The sequence below is a fragment of the Halichoerus grypus genome, chromosome 7 (assembly GCF_964656455.1).
Source record: "Halichoerus grypus chromosome 7, mHalGry1.hap1.1, whole genome shotgun sequence".
In the NCBI taxonomy this organism is placed as follows: Eukaryota; Metazoa; Chordata; class Mammalia; order Carnivora; family Phocidae; genus Halichoerus; species Halichoerus grypus.
Genome location: NC_135718.1, coordinates 36355745 through 36381422, shown reverse-complemented (window position 1 = coordinate 36381422; position 25678 = coordinate 36355745). Strand labels below are relative to the sequence as shown.

Below are 25678 nucleotides of genomic sequence, written 5' to 3'. Positions count from 1 at the left end.
TAAAGTTTTATTTGGGTTTAATATCACAGAGAATCCCTTTCACTTGTAACTTACATGTAGAATTCAAGAGAGATACTATTTTTTCTTTGTCCTTTACATGTAACTTCAATTTGATTCATTGGCATTATTTCTGAAAGAAAAGAAAGATAAAAAGAAGCCAAGCTTTGGTTAATACAGATTTTTTTTTTACATCTGCTTTGGTCCAAAAAGTGTTTAACATTGTTAGTTAAAAGATTAAGGACACTTAGTTTTTCAAGTCCAGAGGTCTTGATCTGTCTTGTCTCATTTTTAGCCAATTTCTTAATTTTGTGATTATCCTTTTTTATTTTTTGTAGGAAGTTTAATCAACTCTTTGAATATCCCAGAGTTTGAAGAATCCATGAAAGATTGTGAACAAGCTAGCTTGAATATGGATAATAATATAAAATTTTCTGTATGGGTTTCTTTCTTTGAGATTTACAATGAATCTATTTATGATTTGTTTGTTCCTGTATTATCTAAGTTCCAAAAGAGAAAGATGCTACGCCTTTCACAAGATGTAAAGGGCTATTCTTTTATAAAAGGTATAGTCATGAGTGCTTTTTATCTTATTGCTCTGAAGTTTCTCTCTAAGCTTTGTTACAGCAAACTGGAGATTGAAAATTTTTATATTAATAACATCAACATAGAGAAGTTTGTGCTTTGGAGGTATGTTTTGGTATGTTAATTAAAACTGAGTGTAAAGGGGTCAGTGTTGATATTGTTTTGCTTGAGTATCATTGATGGGGTTTTGGGAGGTGGGAAAAGCTGTGTGAGTTGGTATTCACATTATTCTGCTGCTTTGTAGCACCTGTGAAGCTATGGAAATGTAGCTGTTCTTGCACTGTGGTGTTTTTCCAACTTTTTAAAGCCACTACTCAAAGTAGGAAGTACATACATATATTAATAACATCATGATCTAGTACTCATATGTGTATATGTATGCATACATATTTACAACTCAGAAGTTTCATTAATTATACTTACCCTTAGTATAAGGAATACACTTTGATATTTTTCTGTATTCTACCTCATTTTTATAAAATGTTGGTTATAACTCTAAATTTGACTTCATGATTCGCTAATGAATTGCAATGTGTAGTGTCTCACATTGTAGGTTTAATCCACAGTATGCTTTGTCTTTGTCTTTTTTTTTTTTTCTCCAGATGTTTAATTCTAAGGAATCTCTTCTGTTTTTAGTTTTCCCTTTGGCCTACTATTGAAAAACATCTGTGTTTGGATAACTTAAATATTGGAAAATAATTATAATATCCTCCTCTTGTGTATCTCTTTTCTAGTGGAATATAGAATACCTGAGTGGCTTTCACCTAACCTAGGGGATGTTATTAAAAGATTTCATTATGTGTCTTTGGGAAGAGAGGTTACAAATCTCTAAAGAGATTACATTGTATAACAAATGCTGTTTTTATAAAGTGATATATGTCCTCTTTACTTTTCAAAGATCTACAGTGGATTCAAGTATCTGATTCCAAAGAAGCATATAGACTCTTAAAACTAGGAATAAAGCACCAGAGTGTTGCCTTCACAAAGCTGAACAATGCTTCTAGTAGAAGGTAAAGAGGAAACCCTGCTGTTTGAGCTTGAAGCACCCAGGGTATTCTGTGGTATTGTAAATACAACTAATTTAAGATTAAAGTGGGCAATAGGTTTTCTGATATGTTAAATGAATTCATGGGCATAAAAAATATTTTGTTAAGAGCACTAAACACATAAGACTATCAGGACTATTGTTCTAACAAAATTTACTAATTTGGATGAAGTCTCTTAGGTATTTTTATTCTTTATGTGAATATCTAACCTCAATATTTTAAGAGTTGCCTACAATATGCATCTCAAGGGGTTAAGGAATGATGTTTTTGAAGGAAGGGATTGAGGCATGAGAGACAAAAGGAACTAAGTTTAAGCAGTGAGATATTTAAAACAGGTTGACTCTTAAGTAGGAAAGAGCCCTGTCCCCCAAACTCAGTATGCCATGAAGATAGTATATGATCCAGATTAGCCTGTATTTGGGCTAATGTATGCTTTACTTTAGGTGTATATTAAAAGAAAATTAGCAGTATATATACCATTTTAACTAATAGTATGATCTTTGCAAGTAAATTGAGATTTTTACTATAAGTGATTTCACTGATAGAAGTTGGAATGTTGAGAGGGTTCAAAGAATTTGGGGCTAAATGAAAGATAAGGTATTTGGTTTTGGGGAGTTTGGGATGTAGGTGATAGTGGAATACTGGATTGAAATATCTGGCAACTAGTTGGAAAGTGCAGTGCTGGAGGTATGGTTAGTATTAGGATATAAATAGATGTTGTTTTAGATGCTTGCTTTGCCTATTTAGAATATAGAAGTTAAGAATGAAAGATAACATTGGATTTTTCTATATTTCTTTTAGTCACAGCATATTCACTATTAGAATATTACAGATTGAAGATTCTGAAATGCCTCGTGTGATGCGAGTCAGTGAGTAAGTTGAGCATTCTTTAAATTGTAATTATTTTGGGGGTTCCTGGATGACTCATTTGATTACGCGTCTGACTCAATTTCGGCTCAGGTCATGATCTTAGGAGTGTGAGATTGAGCCCCATTATCGGGCTCCGTGCTAAGCATGGAGCCTGCTCAAGATTCTCTCTCCCCCTCGCCCTCTACCCCATAGCCCCCACTAATGCTCTCTCTCTCTCTCACTTAAAAAAAAAAAAGTTGTAATTATTTTGAATTGTTTCGTTTTGTTTTGAAGAACTTTATATATATATATATATATTTTTTTTTTGTTAATTCAGATTGTGTTTATGTGATCTTGCTGGTTCAGAAAGAAGCATGAAGACACAGAATGAAGGGGAAAGGTTAAGAGAGACTGGGAATATCAACACTTCTTTATTGACTCTGGGAAAGTGTATCAATGTTTTGAAAAACAGTGAAAAGTCAAAGTAAGTGTTGCTGGAAGTGCTATGGGTATATATATATTTAAAAAAATTTTTTTTTATTATGTTATGTTAATCACCGTACATTACATCATTAGTTTTTGATGTAGTGTTCCATGATTCATTGTTTGCGTATAACACCCAGTGCTCCATGCAGAACGTGCTCTCTTTAATACCCATCACCAGGCTAACCCATCCTCCCACCCCCCTCCCCTCTAGAACCCTCAGTTTGTTTCTCAGAGTCCATAGTCTCTCATGGTTCGTGTCCTCCTCCGATTCCCCCCCTTCATTCTTCCCCTCCTGCTATCTTCTTCTTCTTCTTCTTCTTCTTCTTCTTCTTCTTGTTTTTTAACATATAATGTATTATTTGCTTCAGAGGTACAGATCTGTGATTCAACAGTCTTGCACAATTCACAGCGCTCACCATGCTGTGGGTATATTAAGTTTTAATATTTAAACTTTCAATTCTAATTTTAGAAAGTTGTTTTTTGTTTTCAACCTGCTTTTATGTAATGGCTATACATGAATTATGATAGAAATACTTAGAGTTCTTGGATTAAAAAAAATTGAAATAAAAAACAATGTCAGTTGATGCCAGTGACTCATCAAGGAAACACTATTTTCCATAGCAAGTATATGTCAACAGACACTTTAGATAATAAGCTTCTCATGATCCTGGCTTAACATCTACAACCACTTTATTCTTACTAATCATTGTGTTCTTCTAGATGTGATAGATTTCTGCATTAATTAGCGTTTTAGGCTGAGTAAATTGTAATTAGCCTTTATCATTTTTAGTAAAGGTGTTTCATGGCATATATTGTACAATTGCTTTACACTAGAAAACACAACCACTTCAATGTGATTTTCTTAACATTTTGTCTAGTGAGTTATTGTTAGTGTTATTATTAGCAGTATTTAAAGAAAATAGTATAAACAGAAAATGACTTTTATAGGCTAACCACTAACCTAGAAGTCCTTGATAGCTAGATTAATTATTTCTTTGTAAAATTTATTAGCATTCTGACTTCATGAGATTTGTTTTAACTTAGAGTTTTTTGAAAATTTTTTCCATAGGTTTCAACAACACGTGCCTTTCCGGGAGAGTAAACTGACCCACTATTTTCAAAGTTTTTTTAATGGTAAAGGGAAAATATGCATGATTGTCAACATCAGCCAATGTTATTTTGCCTATGATGAAACACTCAATGTGTTGAAATTCTCAGCCATTGCACAAAAAGTAAATATATTTAAATTTCTGCAGAATTCATTAAGTCTCTTATTAGAATATGAACCATTTTTTTCTCAGCATAGCTAATACATTTTGCACTTACAACTGTAAACCTAGGAAATAATTGAAAATTAAAAATGTAAATGTTTGACCAAGTAAGAGGACATGTGACAAGATTGAAAGTTTCCCCTGGTATTATTTTTTTTTTTTAAGATTTATTTATTTATTTTAGAGAATGAGCGAGAGGAGAGAGAGAAAGAAAGCATGGGAGGGGGAGGAGCAGAGAGAGAGGGAGAGAGAAACCCAAGCAGACTCCAAGCTGAGTGTGGAGCCCAACATAGGGCTCTATCCCACAACCCCTGAGCCGAAACCAGGAGTTGGATGCTCAAGCAACTGAGCCACCCAGGCCCCCCCAAATTACGAGTATTCTTGTAATGAATTGTCTGCTCTGCCACCCATCTAGTTTACTTAGTGGCTAATCAGGAAGCCCTTCTGCTAGGAGTCCTTCTTGTATGTTTGTTTGCATAGGTCTTTTTTAAACACTAGAATTGTCATTTGACTTAAATTTACGAAGTTATTTTTTAGTTGACAGTTTTTCCTTTTCTGTTTTAAAAGTCACATTGGATATTTTAACAGGTTTGTGTTCCAGACATTTTAAATTCTTCTCAGGAGAAATCATTTGGACCTGCCAAGTCTTCTCAAGATGTATTATTAGACATTAATAATTCAGTTAATAAAATATTAAATGTAAAAAGATCCACAATTTCATGGGAAAGTGGTCTGGAAGACGTGGTGGAAGATGAAGATCTAATTGAGGATCTAGAAAAAGGTGAAGAAAACCAAAGTGTGGAAACTGAACTTACTGATGAAGATCTAGATAAAACATTGGAGGAAGATAAGGCTTTCATTAGCCACGAGGAGAAGAGAGTATGTATTAAGAACTTGTACTTCTAAGCTTGGCTTATTATTATTGTGAAGTTAGGGTTAACAATACTTAAGGCTCCCTGTCTTCCAATTTTTTTTCAACAATATGCGAAATTTTTTATATATCTCAACTTTATATTTTGAAAGAAAAAATTTTTTTAAGATTTTATTTTTAAGTAATCTCTACAGCCAATGTGGGGCTTGAACTCACAACTCCGAGATCAAGAGTTGCACACTGTACCAACTGAGCCAGCCAGGCGCCCTTATAATTTGAAAAATTTTAAACCCATAGAAAGACTAGTACAATGAAAACCCATTGGATTTGTCAATTAACACTTTACCATGTTTAATTCCTTATGCATATGTGAATACAGTTTTTTTGCATGTACCATTTGAAAACAAGGTATAGACATAATGAATGATACCTTACAACTAACTACTTTAGCATGTTTCCTAATACTGTTGACCTATTCCTTATGATCACAAGACCATTTTCATACCTAAGCAATTTAACATTGATAGAATAATATAATCTGTTACACCGTCCATATTGAGATTTCTTCAGTGATCCCAGTATGCTCTTTATGGCCACTTTGTTTTTGATCTACAACCAAAGTTAAAAAGTTGCTTTTGATTGTCATGTTTCTTATGTTTCTTTAGTTATTTGTAATCTAACAAAGATATTTTTGAGAAGTTGAGGCTAGTTGTCTTATAGAATACCCCCAATCTGGATTTCTCTGATTTTTCTTCATGATTCAGGTATTACACTATTATATAGGTCAAGTTGTGAATTTCCTGTTGCATCCTATCTGGACCCACATGATGTCTGATTTCCCCATTCTTGGTAATGCTAAGTTTTGCTTATTTGGTTAAGGTATTGTGTTTCAGATCTCTTTTCATTGTAAAAGTATATCACCTGTGGCATGATACTTTGAGACCATGTGAATATCTTGTCCTGCAGTATGCTTTCACTCAATGATTTTGGCATACTCCACCAAACTTAGTTTGCAGTCTTAAGTACAAGCACTCAAAATAGCCACCCAGTACCAATTATTCTTTCTTCAAAAACAGGAATTGGTTAGTCATATTTATGGTAAATAAGTAAGATTGAACAGTGGTAATTTTAGCCTCTGTCCAAATACAGTTCACACATTTATTTACATTGTGTTAATCCTGAGATTTAGCTCATGTTCACATTACTGGTTCCCTCATTAACTGGCCATAACTACATCTATATATATGGAGTCTTCTTACCATTGTCCTAGAACACTGGTAACCTTGTGCTCATGGGTGTGCTTTAATGGTGTTGACAAATCTCACATCCTAGTACCCTTGGACTGTAGAAGTCCAAGTAGATGGATGATGTACTGGGTTAAATATTCTCATTTTAATAATTTACTTCATTGTCCCTGAAAGCCATCATTACACCTGTATTGTTTGGAAATGAGAATGAAAGCTTCAGATGCTAGTCCCAATTTATCTGGTTACTATGTGATGGGATCTTGTTTACCATGGACCTCTGTGGTGTAATACTTTACCTCAGTGACAAAAGGAGTGATCAGTAGTCCTATTTTAGTTTGTATTGATCTTCTCAAAGCTGAAGTTCATATATAATGTTGGATTAAAGTTGAAATGTTAGTAAAATTTCTGAATTTACCAGAGAAAAATAATGTTACAGTTTATAATTGATTACATAGTATAAGTGCATGTCTTCCTATAACACTGATAAAATAAAAATTTCATCAAAGTGTATTATAATATTTAACTTTTAAAAATGAAATTGATTAGACTGCTTCCTTTATATTACTAGCATTTTTTTAAATTTTTTTTATTTTTTAAAGATTTTATTTATTTATTTGACAGAAGGAGACACAGCGAGAGAGGGAACACAAGCAGAGGGAGTGGGAGAGGGAGAAGCAGGCTTCCCGCTGAGCAGGGAGCCCGATGCGGGGCTCGATCCCAGGACCCTGGGATCATGACCTGAGCCAAAGGCAGACGCTTAACGACTGAGCCACCCAGGCGCCCCTATATTATTAGCATTTTAATTGGCATTAAAAATCATTATGAGATACATTGATATTAGCATATTAATACTTAGGGTTCATTTAGCTAGAAAGACCAGATTTTTTTTTTTAGCAAAAACTTCATCGTATGCTAACAATGATAAGAAATGAATTGTTGACAATTATTAAGATAAACCAGTTTCCCAAGCTATTCCCACATTTGTGTAGATTTCTCTAGGTCTCCCACATTTCTTCTATAATCATTACAGTTTATTTTTTTAAATTTAAATTCAATTAATTAACATACAGTGTATTATTAGTTTCAGAAGTAGAGTTCAGTGATTTCATCAGTCTTCTATAATACCCAGTGTTCATTACATCACGTGCCTTCCTAAATGTCCATCACCCAGTTACCTCCCCCTCCCCAGCAACCCTGTTTGTTTCCTATGTTGAAGAGTCTCTTATGGTTTGTCTCCCTCTCTGATTTCATCTTATTTTATTTTTCCCTCCCTTCCCCTATGATATTCTGTTTTGTTTCTTAAATTCCACATGAGTGAGATCATATGATGATTGTCTTTCTCTGATTGACTTATTTCGCTTAGCATAATGCCACATCATTGCAAATGGCAAGATTTCATTTTTTTGATGGCTAAGTAGTATTACCTTGTATATGCATACACCACATCTTTATCCATTCATCCTTTGATGGACATCTGGGCACTTTCCATAGTTTGGCTATTGTGGACATTGCTGCTGTAAACAGGGGCGCCTGGGTGGCTCTGTCAGTTAAGCTTCTTGATTCTTGATCTCAGCTCAGGTCTCATTACAGCTTATTGTTAGTTTGTTTGTTTTTTAAAGATTTTATTTATTTATTTGACAGAGAGACAGTGAGAAAGGGAACACCAGCAGGGGGAGTGGGAGAGGGAGAAGCAGGCTTCCTGCCGAGCAGGGAGCCTGATGCGGGGCTCGATCCCAGGACCCTGGGATCATGACCTGAGCCGAAGGCAGACACTTAACAACCGAGCCACCAGGTGCCCCTACAGTTTATTGTTTTAAACATTGGGAAAATGTGGTTATCTGAAATTATAAAAGTATTAGTTAATCATGGTAGAGTTTGGAAAAAGAAAAAGGGCAACAAATTAAATACAAAGATCTCTTTACATACCACTCACATTAATGGATTTTTACTGTACATTACTCTTCTGTATCCTGATTTTCTTCACTTAAAAGTAAATTGTGCAAAGTATGCATTATTTATACAAGTCATCATTGTTCATTACAGTAGGTTACTGTGTGATTGTACCATAATTGAACCAATCTTTTATGTTTGACTTTTGAATTAGGTTTCACTTTTCCTTAATTAAATATAACCGCTACCACAAAACAATATTCTGATAACCATTCTCACAGCCAAAACACTGGGTCCTGTTATATAAGTATTTCCTCAGTATAGGTTCTTTTTTTTTTTTTTATGTTACGTTAATCACCATACATCACATCATTAGTTTTTGATGAGTGTTCCATGATTCATTGTTTGCGTATAACACCCAGTGCTCCATTCAGTACGTGCCCTCTTTAATACCCATCACCAGGCTAACCCATCCCCCCACCCCCCTCCCCTCTAGAACCCTCAGTTTGTTTCTCAGAGTCCATAGTCTCTCATGGTTCATCTCCCCTTCTGATTTCCCCCCCTTCATTTTTCCCTTCCTACTATCTTCTTTTTTTCTTTTTAACATATAATGTATTATTTGTTTCAGAGGTACAGGTCTGTGATTCAACAGTCTTACACAATTCACAGCGCTCACCATAGCACATACCCTCCGCAATGTCTATCACCCAGTCACCGCATCCCTCCCACCCTCCACCACTCCAGCAACCCTCAGTTTGTTTCCTGAGATTAAGAATTCCTCATATCAGTGAGGTCATATGATACATGTCTTTCTCTGATTGACTTATTTCGCTCAGCATAGGTTCTTAAGAGAATTTCAAAGTCAGGATATCTATAGAAAATATTTTCAGATATAAAATTGAGACACTGAAAGATCTGTAGCTTTGAGAGAATTTATTGGTTAATTTATTATTGAGAAACTTTAAGTAGAAACCTTAAGGAATATAAGGCTATTATCTGATGCTATAATTTATTTTATTATAGATCTATATTGGCCATGTCAAGTGTTAATTGCTTTATTTATTCATTGTCCATATTATATGATTATGCTTTTTCCAAGGTCTTGGAGTTGTTGCTCACATTTGGATAGTTATAAAAGCCAAATAAGATAAGTTTATGTAACATCTCTTTTTTCCATTTTGGAAAGTGTTTGGGGGTTCTTAGTAACTACTCTGTAACAGTTAGGCTTTAGATCTTGACTAATTTAAAATCCAACCTTTAGCACTTTTCACAGACCTGGTCTTTACTTTCTTCACCTATGAAGTATAGATGGCTGCTACCAAGCTTACAGAGGTTGTGTGGATTGAAAGGCATCAAATATGAACTCTCCAGAGTAGTTCCTGGTAGATAATAGATTTTCAGATTTTTTTCTTCTTTTTCCTTTCTTCGTGTAGTCATACAGTAATACATTTGAGTTACTGTGAGTGTATTTTTAAAATGCGGAGAGGCCCACCTCATATTTCAGATTAATGAATTTCTGCAATACATAGTTTTCAGTGAGAATATTATCATTAAAAGGATGCATAATTATAGTCGAGTAAATGAAGAGTTATTTTTGAATGCTCAGACTGTAGGATTTCTTTTGGGATATATTCTTAGGATTTTAATATTTATGTTTTAGAAACTGTTGGATTTAATCGAAGACTTGAAAAAAAAACTGATAAATGAAAGAAAAGAAAAGTTAACGTTGGAATTTAAAATTCGTGATGAAGTTACACAGGAGTTTACTCAGTATTTAGCTCAACGGGAAGCTGACTTTAAGTAAGTTATTTCTTTCATGTCCTAGTAGAAATTGAGGATTTTATTTGTTCAGAATTCTTAAAAGTTACTTACTTATATTAAGTGGCTTCTGAATTCTGACCTTTCTGTGGGCTTGAAAGTAACTTGCTAATCCTCACAGTGATTCAGAGTTGTACATGAATGATTTAAAATCTGCTTTTAATTTATAATGTACTTAATCTTAGAAATTTATTTTTATTATTTTATTTATTTTTTTTCATCATGATAAGTGTACTCTTTAATCCCCATCACCCATATGACCCCATCCCCCCACACACTTCCCCTCTGGTAACCATCAGTTTGTTCTCTGCTTAAGAGTCTGTTTCTTGGTTTGTCTCTCTTTATTCCCTTTGCTCATTTGTTTTGTTTCTTAAATTCCACATATGAGTGAGATCATATGGTATTTGTCTTTCTTTGACTTACTTTGCTTAGCATTATAATCCCTAGCTCCATCCATGTTGTTGTAAATGGCAATATTTCATTTCTTTTTATGGTTGAATAATATTCCATTGTGTATATATATATATACACACATGTATATATACACACAAACATCTTTATGCATTTGTCTATTGATGGACACTTGGGCTGCTTCTGTAGTTTGGCTATTGTAAATAATGCTGCAGTATACATAGGGGTGCATGTATCCTTAGTCTTGGAAATTAAAAAAAACACAAAGTGTTGCTTTTTCTTAATGGGATTAATTTGTGTTATGAAGGGAAACTCTCCTTCAGGAACGAGAGATACTTGAGGAAAATGCTGAATGTCGTTTGGCTATCTTCAAGGATTTGGTTGGTAAATGTGACACTCAAGAAGAACCAGTGAATGAAGATTGTGCCATGAAAGTTGAAACCAAAGTATGTTAACTGAAATGTTAGGTAGTGATGTTTTTGGTGCCAGCATGTAGTGTACCACATCAATAATGAAAAAACATTAACATACTTTAGAATTAAACAACTTACTATGTAGCTTTATTAAGCATGCTTTGCTAGGAATTTAAGCACAATTAGTTTAAATATAGGTATTAGAGTAGAAAAAATTATGTGTTATGTTTATATCTCATTTTGGTGTTGCTTTTGAGTCATTGTATTGATTATAGGTAGGTAGGTTCCTTTTAGTCTGATTATGGGATGCCTCTCTTGGATTTGTGTTAAACAGTTTCAAAGGGACCTAAGAGTCCCTTATACTGCTCTGATTAAAGCAAAAGCATTATGTGTAAAAAGGATTGCTCTTGTTGGCTGACTGACCATTCCCCGCTGTTGAGGAAACATTATCCTTTTCTGCTGCTTCCACTGAAATTGATATCTTTTGGGGGTTGTTTGATTTTGTTTTGCTTTTTTAATTACTCAGTTTAGGGGCCTGGGATGGTGATTTCCTGGCTCTTGCTGTCAAATCATCTTTATGTGTCCCAGACATGGTTTGGCTCTTGGACTGAGTTGTGATAATGGAGGTTTGTTTCCTCAGCTGTCCCAACAGAGACTTAGGAGACATATAAGTGAAAGTGTACCTGAACTGATGTCATAATTGTTCTATAGTGACTTACAGCTTATGACTTTTTTTTAAATGGAACTATGTCTCACATTCTGTAAAACAGAAAATGAGTAATGGAACATAGCTTTTTTATAATTGGAGATACTTTAATATACTTTATTGAAAAACATTTTAAGTTGTGGATTTTTTGCTACGTGTTCTTAAAACTGTCTAAATCAGATAGTACCACATTGTAAGAGTGAAAGCCACTGTTAACATTAGGCATGTGGTTTTTGCTATTTTTAGGAAGCACATAATTATGTAGGAATTGAAGATATTATTGAATCTCTTCAAGATGATGTCACTGATATTAAGAAACAGGCTGAAATTGCTCACTTATATATTGCATCTCTTGCTGACCCCCAGGAAGCTATTGCTTGTTTAGAAATAAAGTTTAATCAAGTTAAAGCTGAATTAGCTAAAACCAAAGAAGAATTAATCAAAACCCAGGAAGAATTAAAAAAGAGAGAAAATGGTAAGTAGATGTATTTTATCCATATTTAGATGTTACAAATGCATAAAAAGATAGTTGGTGAGTATAAGAGATATATGCAGCTTATTTACCATAGTGACAGGAAGATTCTTTGATCTAGGTAACATATTTAAAATTTAACATTTTAGTGACTTTATAGTAATTTACTTTTAAAAAATTTTTTTGCCTTCATTTACTTTCAGACTAATATTAGTAGAAAATGGACTTCTCAAAAAACAAAAACAAAAACAAAAAAACCCAAACCAAAGAACAACCACCACCAAACTAAGCATTAGTTTTATCAGCAAATTAAGAAATCTTACAGGAAATTGTAATGCTGTGAATTTTATTCTTCTGTATTTTTTATGAATTGTCATAGTGTAGTAGATTCTGCTCTGGGCTTGTAAGTTTGGCATAAAGTGACTCCTGTGGAGTGGTCTTAAGTTTGTTGGTGCTCCATTCCAGCTCAGAGCTATATATATATGTGTGTGTGTGTGTGTGTATATATGTATATATATATATATATATTTAATTTATATATGTTTATATATATATATTTAATTTATATATATTTATAATGTCCTATCTGGTTTTTAAAAGTGTTAGGTGAAATATTCTGCCCTTTTCTGTGTGAAACAAAATGGGTAGAAAATAGCAGGTAAGAGGTATCTCTTCATAATTAAGTGGACTAGAAAGGTACTATTTTCCTCTCCTCTGAAATTATACCAGAAATTTTTTACAATTTAGTGTATGTCACTCATTTTTACCCTGCATGGGATGTTGAATGTGGCTTTTTCAGAAACATTGCCCTCTGGGGGTAGAATTAGTAGCTGAATGCTGTGTGCTTCTAGTGCTGTCAAAATCATTTTTCCCAAATGTAACACGTTTCATGATTATTCAGTGATACATTTTTTTAGACGCTTAGTTATTTATTTTCAATATTCTTATTTTTTCAGAATCGGAAATTAATTTAAATTCATTGGTTCAAGAGCTTGAGAAATCTAATAAGGTAATACTTCAAGTTTTATTTTGTCTTGATAAGGAACTTAATAATTAAGCAATTGAAGGAACATGAATTATGACAAGGTACATTTATTTTAAAAATAATTTTAAAAAAAGTAATAAATGAATTGATAAAAAATTGAAAATTGTAAGTTTTCAGTGATAGCCACTGGAAAGTTTCTTCAGTCTTTCCAGAAGATATTTATTTATATATAGGGAACATACACATCTTTTAAAAAGTTTACACAAATTAGGAGCGCTTGGATAGCTTAGTTGGTTAAGCGTCTGACTCTTGATTTCGGCTCAGGTCTTGATCTCAGGGTCATGAGTTCAAGTCTTGCATTGGGCTCCATGCTGGCCATAGAACCTACTTAAAAAAAGGTTTACACATGGTGATTAACATAACATAATAATAAAAAAATATATATATAATAATAATAAAATAAAGGTTTACACAAATGGGATTAGTTAGTTTTGTGTCTTGTTTTCTTCCCTCAAAAGATGTCTTGGAGGTAATTCTACATTAGCACATAGAGATGTGTGTTATTCTTTCACTAGGTGAATAGTGTTGATTGATGCATTTAAATGGTATTTATTTCATCTAAAATTACTTTTAAAGTATGGGATATGGCTTGAGCAATGTGCAGCATTGAATTCTGAAGATCTTTGGCACTTTGATCAGATAATTTATTCCAAATGCTTATAGATGGATTTGACCTTGATAGGTTTAAATATGAAATTATAAATATACGTGGAGGTAAAGTGAATTTAGAACTCTAAACTTGCTATTTTTTCTGACCTTCTCTGGCATGGGTCTTCTTCTTCTTCATTTTTTTTATGGATTTTTATTTATTTATTTGACAGAGAGAGAGAGCACAAGCAGGGTGAGCAGGAGAGGGAGAAGCAGGCTTCCTGCTGAGCAGGGAGCCTGATGTGGGGCTCGCTCCCAGGACCCTGGGATCATGACCTGAGCCGAAGGCAGACGCTTAACGACTGAGCCACCCAGGTGCCCCTGGCATGGGTCTTCTTACATCAGTTTACATTTATACTTCTCAAGAGCTAAATATTTTAAGATATGACAGACATAAGTCAAGATCTTTGGTGTCTAATATCTAGCATTTAAAGAAGTAACCAAAATAATGTACTTAGCAGAAGACATTACAGCTACCTACTGTTTAGACAATTCCTAATCTTTTCCTTTATTTTTTTCTAGTTATAAAAATAGTAGATGCTAGCTATAAAAATTCAGTTATATTAAGTTATGTAAAATAGAAGATAAAAAAGCCCCCCATAATCTTCCTCCTGAATAAAAATAAGAGAAAACCAAGTTGGTTGGTAGCTTTTTTTAGAACTTTACCTTATACATATTTGTTTATTTGAGAGATTTTATTTATTTAAGAGACAGAGAGAGTGCACACGAGCAGGGGCGAGGGGCAGAGGGAGAAGGAGAATCTCAAGCAGACTCCCCACTGAGTGCAGAACCTGCCACAGGGCTTGATCCCAGGATGTTGAGATCATGACCTGAGCTGAAATTGAGAGTCGGACGCTTAACTGACTGAGCCACCCAGGCACCCCATATGTATTTATTTTTACAGAACACTTAACTATGTATTCTCTAAAATGCTTTACATATATTAACTCATTTAGATCTCAGAACAACTTTATGATGTAGAAACTGTTATTATTTTTTATTTTTACAGAGACATAAAGTAACTTGCCCAGGGTCGTACAACTAGAAGGTGGAAGAGTTAGGATTCGGACCTGGACAGTCTGATTCCAGATTCCTCTTACCCAATATACTATATTGCTTTTCTTCCCTTTATTTAAATAAACATACGTTATTTTTTAAACAAAAATAAGGTCATACTATGCATACTTACAGGTATTTTTATTTAGTCTTAAAATTTGAAGGAATTCTAAAATTGCATCAGACTTGCATTTTATCTATCCTAAAATATATTTATTAAACATTGCTATTTTTCTTCTTTCCAAAGAAAATACTTATGCAGAATCAAAGAATTCAAGAGTTGGTAGATATAATTGATCAAAAAGAGGATACAATCAACAAATTTCAGAACCTAAAATTTCATACAGAAAACATATTTGCAAGCATTGTAAGAATTTAACTTTGTCTGCCTTACAAATTACATTAAAAAGTCTATGTTTTAGTTCAAAATAAAATAATTTAAAATAGCTTATATAGCTAAGATTAATTTACTACGAATGTTGAATTGTTTATTTTGGTGTTGAATTTAGTTTACCTTTGTGCAAATCTGAGTTTTTGAGAACTTGAAAGAGGGCATTTGACCTCTTTGAACATAATACCCCAAAACTATGCTGGCAATGCTTTACATACATGAGAGAGAAGAATATGTAGCTCTTGGAAGTCTAAGCCTTAGCTAGTTGTAAGGGGAGCTCTGGGGCAAAAGGAACTTAATGTGCTCAGGTATCTGCAGGTCATAAAGATTTCTGTCTCTATCTCTATCACTGTACCTATCTGTATTTCTGTGTCTCTGTATAGAAGTATAAATGAAATTCAGTGGAGTTAGGGTTTTTTTCGTTAGAGGCTTATTTTTATTAAATGCATTTTTTGCTAATGTTCATATGCTTAATGGCAAGGATATTTTATTTTAAAAATTGCATCATGTACTATGCCATGTAAAGTGTTTAAGGGTTTTAGAAGTACAAGTTTTGGTCATTTCATATTTAGTTTAGGAAAATCAGCCTGCCTTTTAATCCTTTTTTTTTTTTTAAACAATGGTTTTGGTTTTCCTTTATGTTTTTTATTGTAAACTCCAAAGATTATTGTTTGAATTAAAAAAGCAGAATATATAGACATAATAGGCTGAGTAAACTAATAGCTAAACCTCTCTGCTTTGTTTGAAGGTACTTTTGTCTTTTCTCTGACCAGATGAGACAAGATTGGTATCTTGTAAAAAGTGACTGTTAACTATCCTTTCTATCTTGACAGTCAAAGTCCAGTATCCACCAATATTCTCTGAAGCATCTCAGCATTAGGTGGGCTTTTGATACTACAGGGTTAAATAAGAAGCATCTAGAAGAGTAGCTTACCTTCTGTCTAATCTCTGGTAGCAGACCTCTATTTTGGTATTCTTTAGATGCATTATTCGGTCTATCTGACTTTTTTTTGTACCCAAACTGGAAGAGACACCCTTGTAATAAGGAGAAGAGCAAGGATAAGAAGCATAAAATGATTTGTTTCAGTAAAAAACACTTGTTGAATGTCTACTTGGTGCCAGGAACTGTGTCAGATTTTGAGAATTATATAGATGAATAAAAACTAGTCCCCTTAATGACTCCTCAGTAAGGGAGAGACCATGTAAACATAATGAAATGTGCAGTGGTAGTCAATATATACAAGAAGCTGAGAATAGGTGGAGGTTTAGGGAATACTTTCTGGGGGTGAAAATGATTAAGTTGAGCCATGAAAGATGATTAAAATATAGCCAGTTGAGGGGCGCCTGGTGGCTCAGTCGTTAAGCGTTTGCCATCGGCTCAGGTCATGAGCCTAGGGTCCTGGACCGAGCCCGCATCGGGCTCCCTGCTCAGCGGGAAGCCTGCTTCTCCCTCTTCCACTCCCCCTGCTTGTGTTCCCTCTCTCGCTGTGTCTCTCTCTGTCAAGTAAATAAATAAAATCTTAAAAAAAAATTTAGCCAGTTGAAAGTAGGGGGAAGGGGCAGTCCATAGCTGTGAGGGACAAGGAAATTAGACTGGCCTTCCAGGTATAAGATTCAGCATGCACAAAGTCATGGAAATGAGAAGCCTTTCAGTCAGTGTAGGAAAGCACAAGCATTGTTCAAGAGAAAGTTTGAAGCAAGGAAAGGTGAGAAGTGAGGCTGGGAACGGTGGGTTGGGGTAAGGTGGTTGAAGTCCTTAAATTCTGCATTAAAGAGTTTGGGTTTTATTCTGTAGGCAGTGAGAAGTCATTAATTTTAAAGAGAGGAGTAGCAAAATTGATTTTTTATTTTGAGTGATGTATTTGGAAATTTGGAGGATGGGATTGAGATGGAGTTAGACTGGAGGCATAGAGACCAGAAAAGCCTCTTGGAAGAGTCAGCTGATAGTTGATGACGACTTTGATGAAGGGTAGTTGGATAGTGGTGGTAGAGATTAAGAAGAGGATATTGACTGGTGAATTAAGGGGTGGTAAGACCTTTTGGGACTGGGGGCTTGAATTTTTACAGTATGAATTGCTGGGCTTTCAGACTCTTAGCACTTTTGTTTGGCTATTCAGCAAATGCTTTTGGTCTGATCACTTGATTTGGATTGTAAGTCTTGTTTGGTTTGGTGAAGGAAAATAAAAACAAGAAAAAAAAAAAGCCAGAGACATCACTCTGGCAACTACATCTTCGAAGAAAATTGTTGGAAATTTATGTTGGAATTATATTTATTTCTGTAGTATGTTTATATACCACAGTGTGTTAGTCATGTTTAAGTAATAGTAAAAAAGCAATTCAAATTAGCAATGTTCCTAATTTAATAGTCCTTGCCTGTAAATAGACTTTTTAGATAGGTTCTAGATTCTGTTACCAATTAGGTTTAAACAGTATATGAAATTGTTCACATAAATACATAAACAAATGTAAATTGTTTGGAAGTTTGCAACCTAACCTGATGTGCTGATTAACTGTTGATCACTGTTCCAAAGCTTGTCTTGAAAGCAGACTTCCTAATGATAAAAAAGTGTATTTTGAATGATGGTTCTTGATCCTTTTTCCAACCATACATACTCTCTAGGGTAGAAAAGATTCCTTTCAGTAACAGTTGTGGAGGATAGATTTTTTTTTGATGAAGTTGTATAATTTGAAGGAGGAAAAAAATGATCAGATCATTTTGAGAGGTCTAAGAGTGAGGGAAGAGACAACTTGAACCTCTCATGGAGTATTTGAAAACTCTTAGCCTCTGTCAGAGGTGTGATCTGTCTATTCCAGGATTTTGTTATTTCTCAGTGACACCAGGGGACTAATTGTGAGAGTGGAGGTTTTTCATCACGACATCCTTTGTTTGGGGATATCTAAAAACACTGCTTAAAAAAAAACTCATTACTTTATGATTTAAAAAAGGCATCTCATTGATATCTCCTGACTAAAATGTTTGATTTTATGATAGAAAATGGCATTTTGTTTTTTTCATACACTTTTTTTAATCCCTAAAATGGATTGCTACCAGCAGAAAGGATTTAAGTAATCTTTGCCTTTTAAAAAAATCCCTGGCTTTACTATACCTTTGATTACTTTATAGACTTGTCCTTAACTGCTGAGTTTCACCCTTGCTCTTTCTGGATAACAGTATATAGTATCTTTTTTTTCTGCTAGCCTTTTAGGAGGGATAGTATTTGCCTTAAAAAATAAAAATCTAAGTGATTTTTATTGTTAGGTAAACTAGGAGCTCAGTTTTAAGGCTGTATGTAGACTGTATATTTTTAAATATACATAGGCTATAAGTTAAGGCCAAAACTATTTTTCTGGGAGCTGTTAAAAGTATAAAAAAAAATGCTTCTTATCTTTGAGAGGCTTTGGTAACAAAACAATTTTTGAGTTTCTAGAGTAGGACCTCAAGATTTTAAGTTCAAGTATCAACAATTTTGTCATGGTGTTTTGTATTTTTCTTTACAAAGCACATTTTGAATGTGACTGAGGGGTAAGTGTTTTAGGGTTCTCCAGTTATCCTCAAACTAGTCTCTAGCCCATTAATGATGAATTTGTTTTTAGGTATCAGGGTAAAACTATATGCTTAACTGACTTTAAGATAAGTGTTTTTGTTTTCCTTACTGAATGTACAAGTTAGTTAATATTACTCACTTGCCAGAGCCATCAGTTATTTTAGGGCGAGACTTAAGAAATAACTTAGAAAATGTTTCAACAAATTTGAAAATAAAATTTTCATGTTACACTACTGAAACATAATTTATATAGCTTTCACATTTCTTGTAGCTTTGTATATGTGAACTAATCTTTATTTTATTTTAGGATAAGGCTGGTACATTTTCTTTAATAATAAACAATAAATTGGCTTCTAATGAAGCCGTTAAAGTGCCTGAGGACGACAAAACCAAAACTGATTTGGGAAGAAAAAGAATAAATAAAAATGAACTTCAACTAGAAGAGCCACCAGCAAAGAAAGGTACTACTTCACTTGCCATCAGGAGGGCTTTAAGAAAGTTAATTCCTAAACCAGTAATGGGAAAAGTTGCAAATAGAAGAAAATTTACTTATCTAAGGAGAAAACCTGAGGAAATGTACATGTCACTGATTTTATGCTAACATGTTATAGACTGCCTGGCAGATGGGTGTATGTATTTACAGCTATCTTTTATTTTAGTAAAATATTTTTAGATACTGTGTTTTTATCATGTTTTGCATGCATATGATTCTTTTTACTTCTGTGCTTATGGTAGTTAAAACATCACTTCTATTTTCATAATTATAGTATCTTTTTGTGCCGAAAATCTCCCCACATTCTCTATTCCTTCTATAAAAGGACATCTGCCAGTAAGACTTTGAGCTGAACATTACAAAAGACATATGTGCTCAAGTTATTGTATTTACTATGGAATTACTAAAAAAGTAGGTACATGCTTACTATATAGTACATGTCCCTATTTATGTGGAAGAATAAATCAACTTTTATGTTCTCTCTAAGTTATTTGTTATTTCTTTTAGAAAACTGTTGTAGTATGATACTGGGAGTAGGGCTTTCTAAGAGAACGTTTAGAAACATTAGCTTTAGGAAGCTGACTAGCTGTTTCACCCTGAGAAAAAATGGGTAAGTTAAGTCTTAACTTTTGTTATTAGTAAAGCAAAATAAGTACTACCTGCCTCCTGAGGTTGTCAGGGATAAAAACAATGGGGTAATACACCAACATGATAAACACCTCATAGAGCCTCAGTAAAATGAATGTTTTCAGAAGTAGATGCCTTAGAGGATAATATAACCTTAGATATATAGTTTATGGGATGTACAGAGCTTGTGTGAGCTAATAGATCGAGACTAATATGCATATGCCTTCTGTTATCCATTGCTACTGGGAGGACAACTTTGCTATGATTTTTTATAATATTGTTCCTTTCTCCCTTTCACTTTGGTCAGTGCCATAGAATAATTGAGAATGTAGGATTGGTAGGTCACTAGGAAGTAGACGTGGCCAGGAACAAGTGAAACACGCAGTGGGACTAATCCTAAAGGTAACCCATTCAACAACCCATAGTTGTTAGCTATAAATAATTTTGATGCAGGTAGATTTAAGTAAGTTTAGGTAACATGACAAAAGACTTTTTTTCTCCTTAAAGTCACAACCACTTTGACTATTTCTCAATTATTTGTGTTATTAGAGACTACAGGGATTACATAAGGTATCCTATGAAAACTGTAAGCTATAACCACCCTCCTCTTCTTTGCCTCATACTAAAAAGTCTCTAGAGTAAAATAAAATATGTGACTCCTGTAACCACCAGGGTAAGATCAGGGGTTGATAGTTTCATGGGATGCTTGTGTTCTCTTCCTAAAAGGGAATGCAAAACCATTTCCCCATGAAAGTGAATTTGCTTGTTTGAGGTCATTGTATCTGTACTTTGGGAAAGCTGGTAGCCATGTAAACAGTACGAGAAATCAGGCTTCAAAAAGCAGTAAAAGAGACAAACCAGAGACATGATACAGTCTGCTTACTTGTGATTTTTCAATCAAAACTGTAATGGTTATAACAAAACATAAGCAGTAGAAGTATAGGTTGAATGTAGTACACTGAATTAAAGTGTTAACTGCATTCTTGTTGTTTATGTTTAGTTTTTATAAGTTAACAGTAGATATTTAAGAGTTTTCCCATCTCTATCGCTGGACTAATACTTTAATTTTTTCCTGATAAGGCTGTCCTGAATATGTTCTATAAATCTTTTGTTATAAAACATTTAAAGTTTTCTGAAAGAATAGTATGATTATCTGAAAAAAAATTAGGTACAAAACAAATTAGTTTGATTTACCTTATTATGTAATTATCCTAGTTCTTGAAATATAGTAAAATTAAAAGAAGAACAATACTTGATCACAAAAGTTTTATTGAGATTTCTGTATTCACTTCAGGGTTTAGGGACTATATCCATATGGTATGCATGACTCAAATCTCTTGACTCAGGTTAAATAGGATCCATTTGTGAGTTCTGAATTTCTGATTGTTGTCGTTTTAAACTTGCTTAGATCCCATTTCTCCTGATGAATGGTTCAGACAATTTTATAACTTGTTTTTTTAAAGAGTAAGAAGATTCTTTTTTTTAAAAACCATTTCTAAGTTATGAAAAAAATCCATCCTCATTTAGTTTTCCTAATTAGTCATTTCCACTGATGAAGTCATAGGTATAAAAATAGCATCATAAGTAGAGAATTACATTAAATGGAAAGTAGAACAGAAGTCTGAACCAGTGGAGAAGATGGGGTCATTCCACTTTGGGATGGCTTGCCACAACTTTGTAAAATGGTAGGAGACAATCTAATGGAAGAACGATATATTGGTTGAAGATTATTAAAAAAAAATCCTTAAGAGTGGGTGGGCAAATTTGTTGTAAAAAAAAAAAAAAGGGTAAATCTTTAAGATTCCAGAGTAGCTGGAATCCTTAGAATAAATTACCAATCTTAAGGCAGTAAATTGGGAAAATGTAACTACAAACATAAGAAAAGCTTCAAAAATACACTCATCAGCTTTGAAGAAAGTGAGGCTCTGCAATAAGGGTAATGCCATGTTTTCCCCACACTCTTTGAAGCAGAGGAGACAATGTAAGTTATAGATAATAAAACCTTGTTCATTGAGCTTTTAAAATTAGTCTGTATTAAAGAAAAGAGATTTTGGGATTGCACAATTAAAGCTGTCCAGGAGCATCTAGACAGTTGGGTGAAGGAAACGAATATGGATTGTATTTGAAAAATGAAAACTAATAAAGCTTGTTTTTGCATAAATACTATGGAAACTGAGATAGGTGATATTATTTTTGTTTTCCATTTGAGGAAGTGGTCATAGGGTTAAGGAGTTTGACAGTTATGTAGCTAGTGATGGGCGAGGCTGCATGAGAGTTCCCAGAATTTCAACCATTTTCCCCTAATTTTAGCTATGAAATTATAAGGTACTCAGTTTTCAAGTCATTCATTCAGTAGATCTGTAATATAATTGTGCTTTAAAATTATCTTTAGGATTTGGAATGTCTACCTTGGGGTGTCTCATGTGATTTCCTTCCCTCTGTCCCATATTATAATGGTAACAAAGATTTGTAGTAGATAATTGAAAGACTATTGAAAGTTATAAAAAGAAAATAGAAACAACTGATAATCCTACTCGGGTAGTTATCGTCAATTTTGGTGTACTTCCTTTGCTAACTCTTTCTGCATTGATTGAAGGAACTATGGTTTTTACATAAATGGGCAAATATAGGTGTATGTTTTGCAACCTGTTTTTTCTTTTTCACTCAGTGGCTTATTTTTGTTTTCATTAAAAGTTTGCTTCCATGTTTTTTTTTATGTTTAAATAGGGGCTTATATGGTAACTTTTTAGTTTTATTAAGGTTTACCAGATTAATAACAATTTTCTTATTTTTAAAGGACCTATACATGCTAGTCCAACTAAAACTGAAGATGAAAAGAAAAGTGAAGAAATGCAAAAGAGCATTTCAGAAGATGAGGGAGGCATTAGAATTTTACAAGAAAATAGTGAAGAGCTGAAAACATGTTTACTTACTACCGAAAATGAACTTAAAAATGAAAAGGAAGAAAAAGCAGAATTAAATAAAAAGATTGTTAGTTTGCAGCAGGAACTTTCTTTTTCTGAAAAAAAGAGTTTTACTTTAAGTATAGAGGTCCAACAAATTCAGTCAAATTATGATAATGCAATTTCTGAATTACATGTGCAGAGAACTATCAATCAAGAACAGGAGGAAAAGATTGTGAAATTGTCAAAGGAGATAGAAACTGCTAGGAACAACATCGCAAATAATGTTTCACAAATAAAATTAATGCAAGCAAAAATAGATGAACTACGAACGCTTGAATCAGTTTCTCAGATCTCAAACATAGATTTACTCAGTCTCAGGGATCTGTCAAGTGCTCAAGAGGATAATTTGCCGAATACACAGTTACACCTTTTAGAGAATGGTAATTTGGTAAGTAAGCAGGTAAAAGAATATCATACTCAAGAACTCAGTAGGGAAGGTTCTTTCCACTCTAGTATTGAAGCCATTTGGGAAGAATGTAAGGAAATTGTAAAGGCCTCTTCCAAAAAAAGTCATCAGCTCCAGGAACTAGAACAACAAATTGAAAAGTTACAGGCAGAATTAAAAGGTTGTATGGATGAAAACAATAGACTAAAAACAGAGGAAAAGGAGAATAAAAATCAAGGTGACCTACTAAAAGAAAAAGAAAATCTTATACAGCAGCTGAAACAAGAATTGCAAGAAAAAAACATTTCTCTTGATGTTCAAGTACAACACGTAGTTGAAGGGAAGAGAGCACTTTCAGAACTTACACAAGATGTTACTTGCTATAAGATGAAAATAAAGGAACTTGAAGCAATCTTAGAAACTCAAAAAGATGAATGCAGTCATTCAGCCAAATTAGAACAAGAACTTTCGGAAAAGGAATCTATCATCTTAAAGCTAGAAAGGAATCTGAAGGAATTTCAAGCAAATCTTCAGGATTCTATCAAAAACACTGAAGATTTAAGTGTAAGGGAAGTCAAATTGAAAGAAGAAGTCTCACAATTAACAAGAAATTTGCAAGATGCAAAGCATTCACTTCAGTTAAAGGAAGAAGAAAAGGAAAGCAACTGGCAAAAAGCAGAAAGGTAAGATAAATGTTATTAAAATATTTTAAAATGTGCAAAGGGTTTATTTTATTGGTTTTCCTCTATGTAGCTTTTAAATAATTTAGGTGGGTATAACTTAATCTAGTATAGCATGTTTGAAGAGTAAAGAACTTGAACTTAGTTCAGGTAAACCTTTGGAACCAAAAGTTATATGCAAAAATCTGTTTATAAAATCACATGAAATTCTCTCTGAAGGACTCATTGATTGGACATTCCAAGTTTGTGAAAATTTAGAATTTTGTAGGTTGTTACTAGCTCACATGTACGATCCTGTGTGGTTTGTGGTGTGTCACTATAGAAAAATGATTTGTGTTCTTTAGGTTGAAAGAGGAGCTATCTGCAAGCTATGCTCTTACACAAAATCTGAAAGCAGATCTTCAGAGGAAGGAAGAAGATTACGCTGAGCTGAAAGAGAAACTCGCTGATGCCAAAAAACAGATTGAGCAAGTACAGAAAGAGGTAGGTTATTTGAAAGTTGCATGGCCAATTTAAATAACAAAGATTATTTTCATTATAGAGCACATTTTTTAGACACTAATTTTAGAATTAAACAGAACATTTATCAACTCCATAATTTTTTTTAAATGATGAGAACACTTATTTCACAAAAGAAATAAAGCTTAAAGTGAAGAATGTCCAACATTAAGAAAAATATGTGGGGGAGGTCGGTGGGGGGATGGGGAAAACAGATGATGGGGATTAAGAGCACACTTATGATGAGCACTGAGTAATGTATAGAATTGTTTAATCATTGAAACTAATAGAACACTTAACTATGCTGGAATTAAAATTAAAAAAACTTAATAAATTTCAAAAAAAAAAAAAAATCTGCCTCATATACTCATGTAGTAGTAGAAATTCCAAAAAAGTCATCTTCTTTCAATTTGACTTCCCTTACACTTAAATCTTTGGTGTTTTTGATAGAATCCTGAAGATTTGCTTGAAATTCCTTCAGATTCCTTTCTAGCTTTTTTTTTTTTCTGTTAAGGACTTCCAAGTTCAGTTCCCCCCAAAAAGTAAAAAGCAAACTTTTGTTTGCAGATAGTATTCATGAGCGTATGCAGTGTAGTTGTTACAAGTTTTTATCGTAGTTTAGTTTTAAAATAGGAAATACAATCACTGGTTCTAAATACAAAATATACAAAAGTATATACAATGGGAAAACAACTCCCTCCCAACCCTCCCAGTCATCAAGTTTCTCTTCAAGGCATCAAACAACACCACTTTCTTTCTCTTTACTTCTTTCTATCCTTCTTTTTTTCTCTTCCTGTAAAAAAATAAAAACATAAACACTGTTGTGGATCTTAATTTTTTCACTTAATAGTGCATCTTGGCTGTCATATCAGGGTAATGTAGTTATTTTATGACTACAAAATGTATTTACCATTAGTTAATTGGTGCTGGATTGTTGGACAATACAGATTATTTCATCTTCTGATTGAGCTTATGCAGCAAAGTCATTTGAACACTTACAAGTCATTCTATAAGTAGAATTTAGGGGGTCACTGGTTTGTACATTGTAATTTTGATATTTATTATGCTCTTAATGCCAATTTATAAGCCAGAAGTAATATATGAGAATAAGAGTATTTTTTTACCCTTATCCACAAAGTAGTATTTTATCATACCTTTTGATATTTGACAGATAAAGAGTATATATCTTGGGGCGCCTGGGTGGCTCAGTCAGTTAAGCATCTGCCTTCAGCTTCGGTGGTGATCCCGGGGCCCTGGGATCAAGCCCTTTGTCAGGCTCCCT

The 25678-nt window shown here is 33.6% G+C and overlaps 1 protein-coding gene across 6 annotated transcripts in view; it reads left to right on the top strand.

The window, feature by feature from the left end:
* KIF20B (kinesin family member 20B) overlaps positions 1 to 25678 on the top strand; it is an 81395-nt gene that overhangs the window by 20482 nt on the left and 35235 nt on the right. For 4 of the 6 annotated variants that reach the window (XM_078077393.1, XM_078077391.1, XM_078077390.1 and 1 more), the window contains exons 8-20: positions 336 to 563; positions 1481 to 1592; positions 2430 to 2501; positions 2815 to 2961; positions 4033 to 4195; positions 4823 to 5113; positions 9903 to 10042; positions 10779 to 10917; positions 11837 to 12065; positions 13019 to 13071; positions 19055 to 19208; positions 22665 to 23901; positions 24243 to 24381. In XM_078077393.1, coding sequence (XP_077933519.1) covers positions 336 to 563; positions 1481 to 1592; positions 2430 to 2501; positions 2815 to 2961; positions 4033 to 4195; positions 4823 to 5113; positions 9903 to 10042; positions 10779 to 10917; positions 11837 to 12065; positions 13019 to 13071; positions 19055 to 19208; positions 22665 to 23901; positions 24243 to 24381 — 3104 coding nt within the window. The remainder of the gene's footprint in view (positions 1 to 335; positions 564 to 1480; positions 1593 to 2429; positions 2502 to 2814; positions 2962 to 4032; positions 4196 to 4822; positions 5114 to 9902; positions 10043 to 10778; positions 10918 to 11836; positions 12066 to 13018; positions 13072 to 19054; positions 19209 to 22664; positions 23902 to 24242; positions 24382 to 25678) is intronic. The other 2 variants (XM_078077395.1, XM_078077394.1) reach the window with 1 other exon arrangement.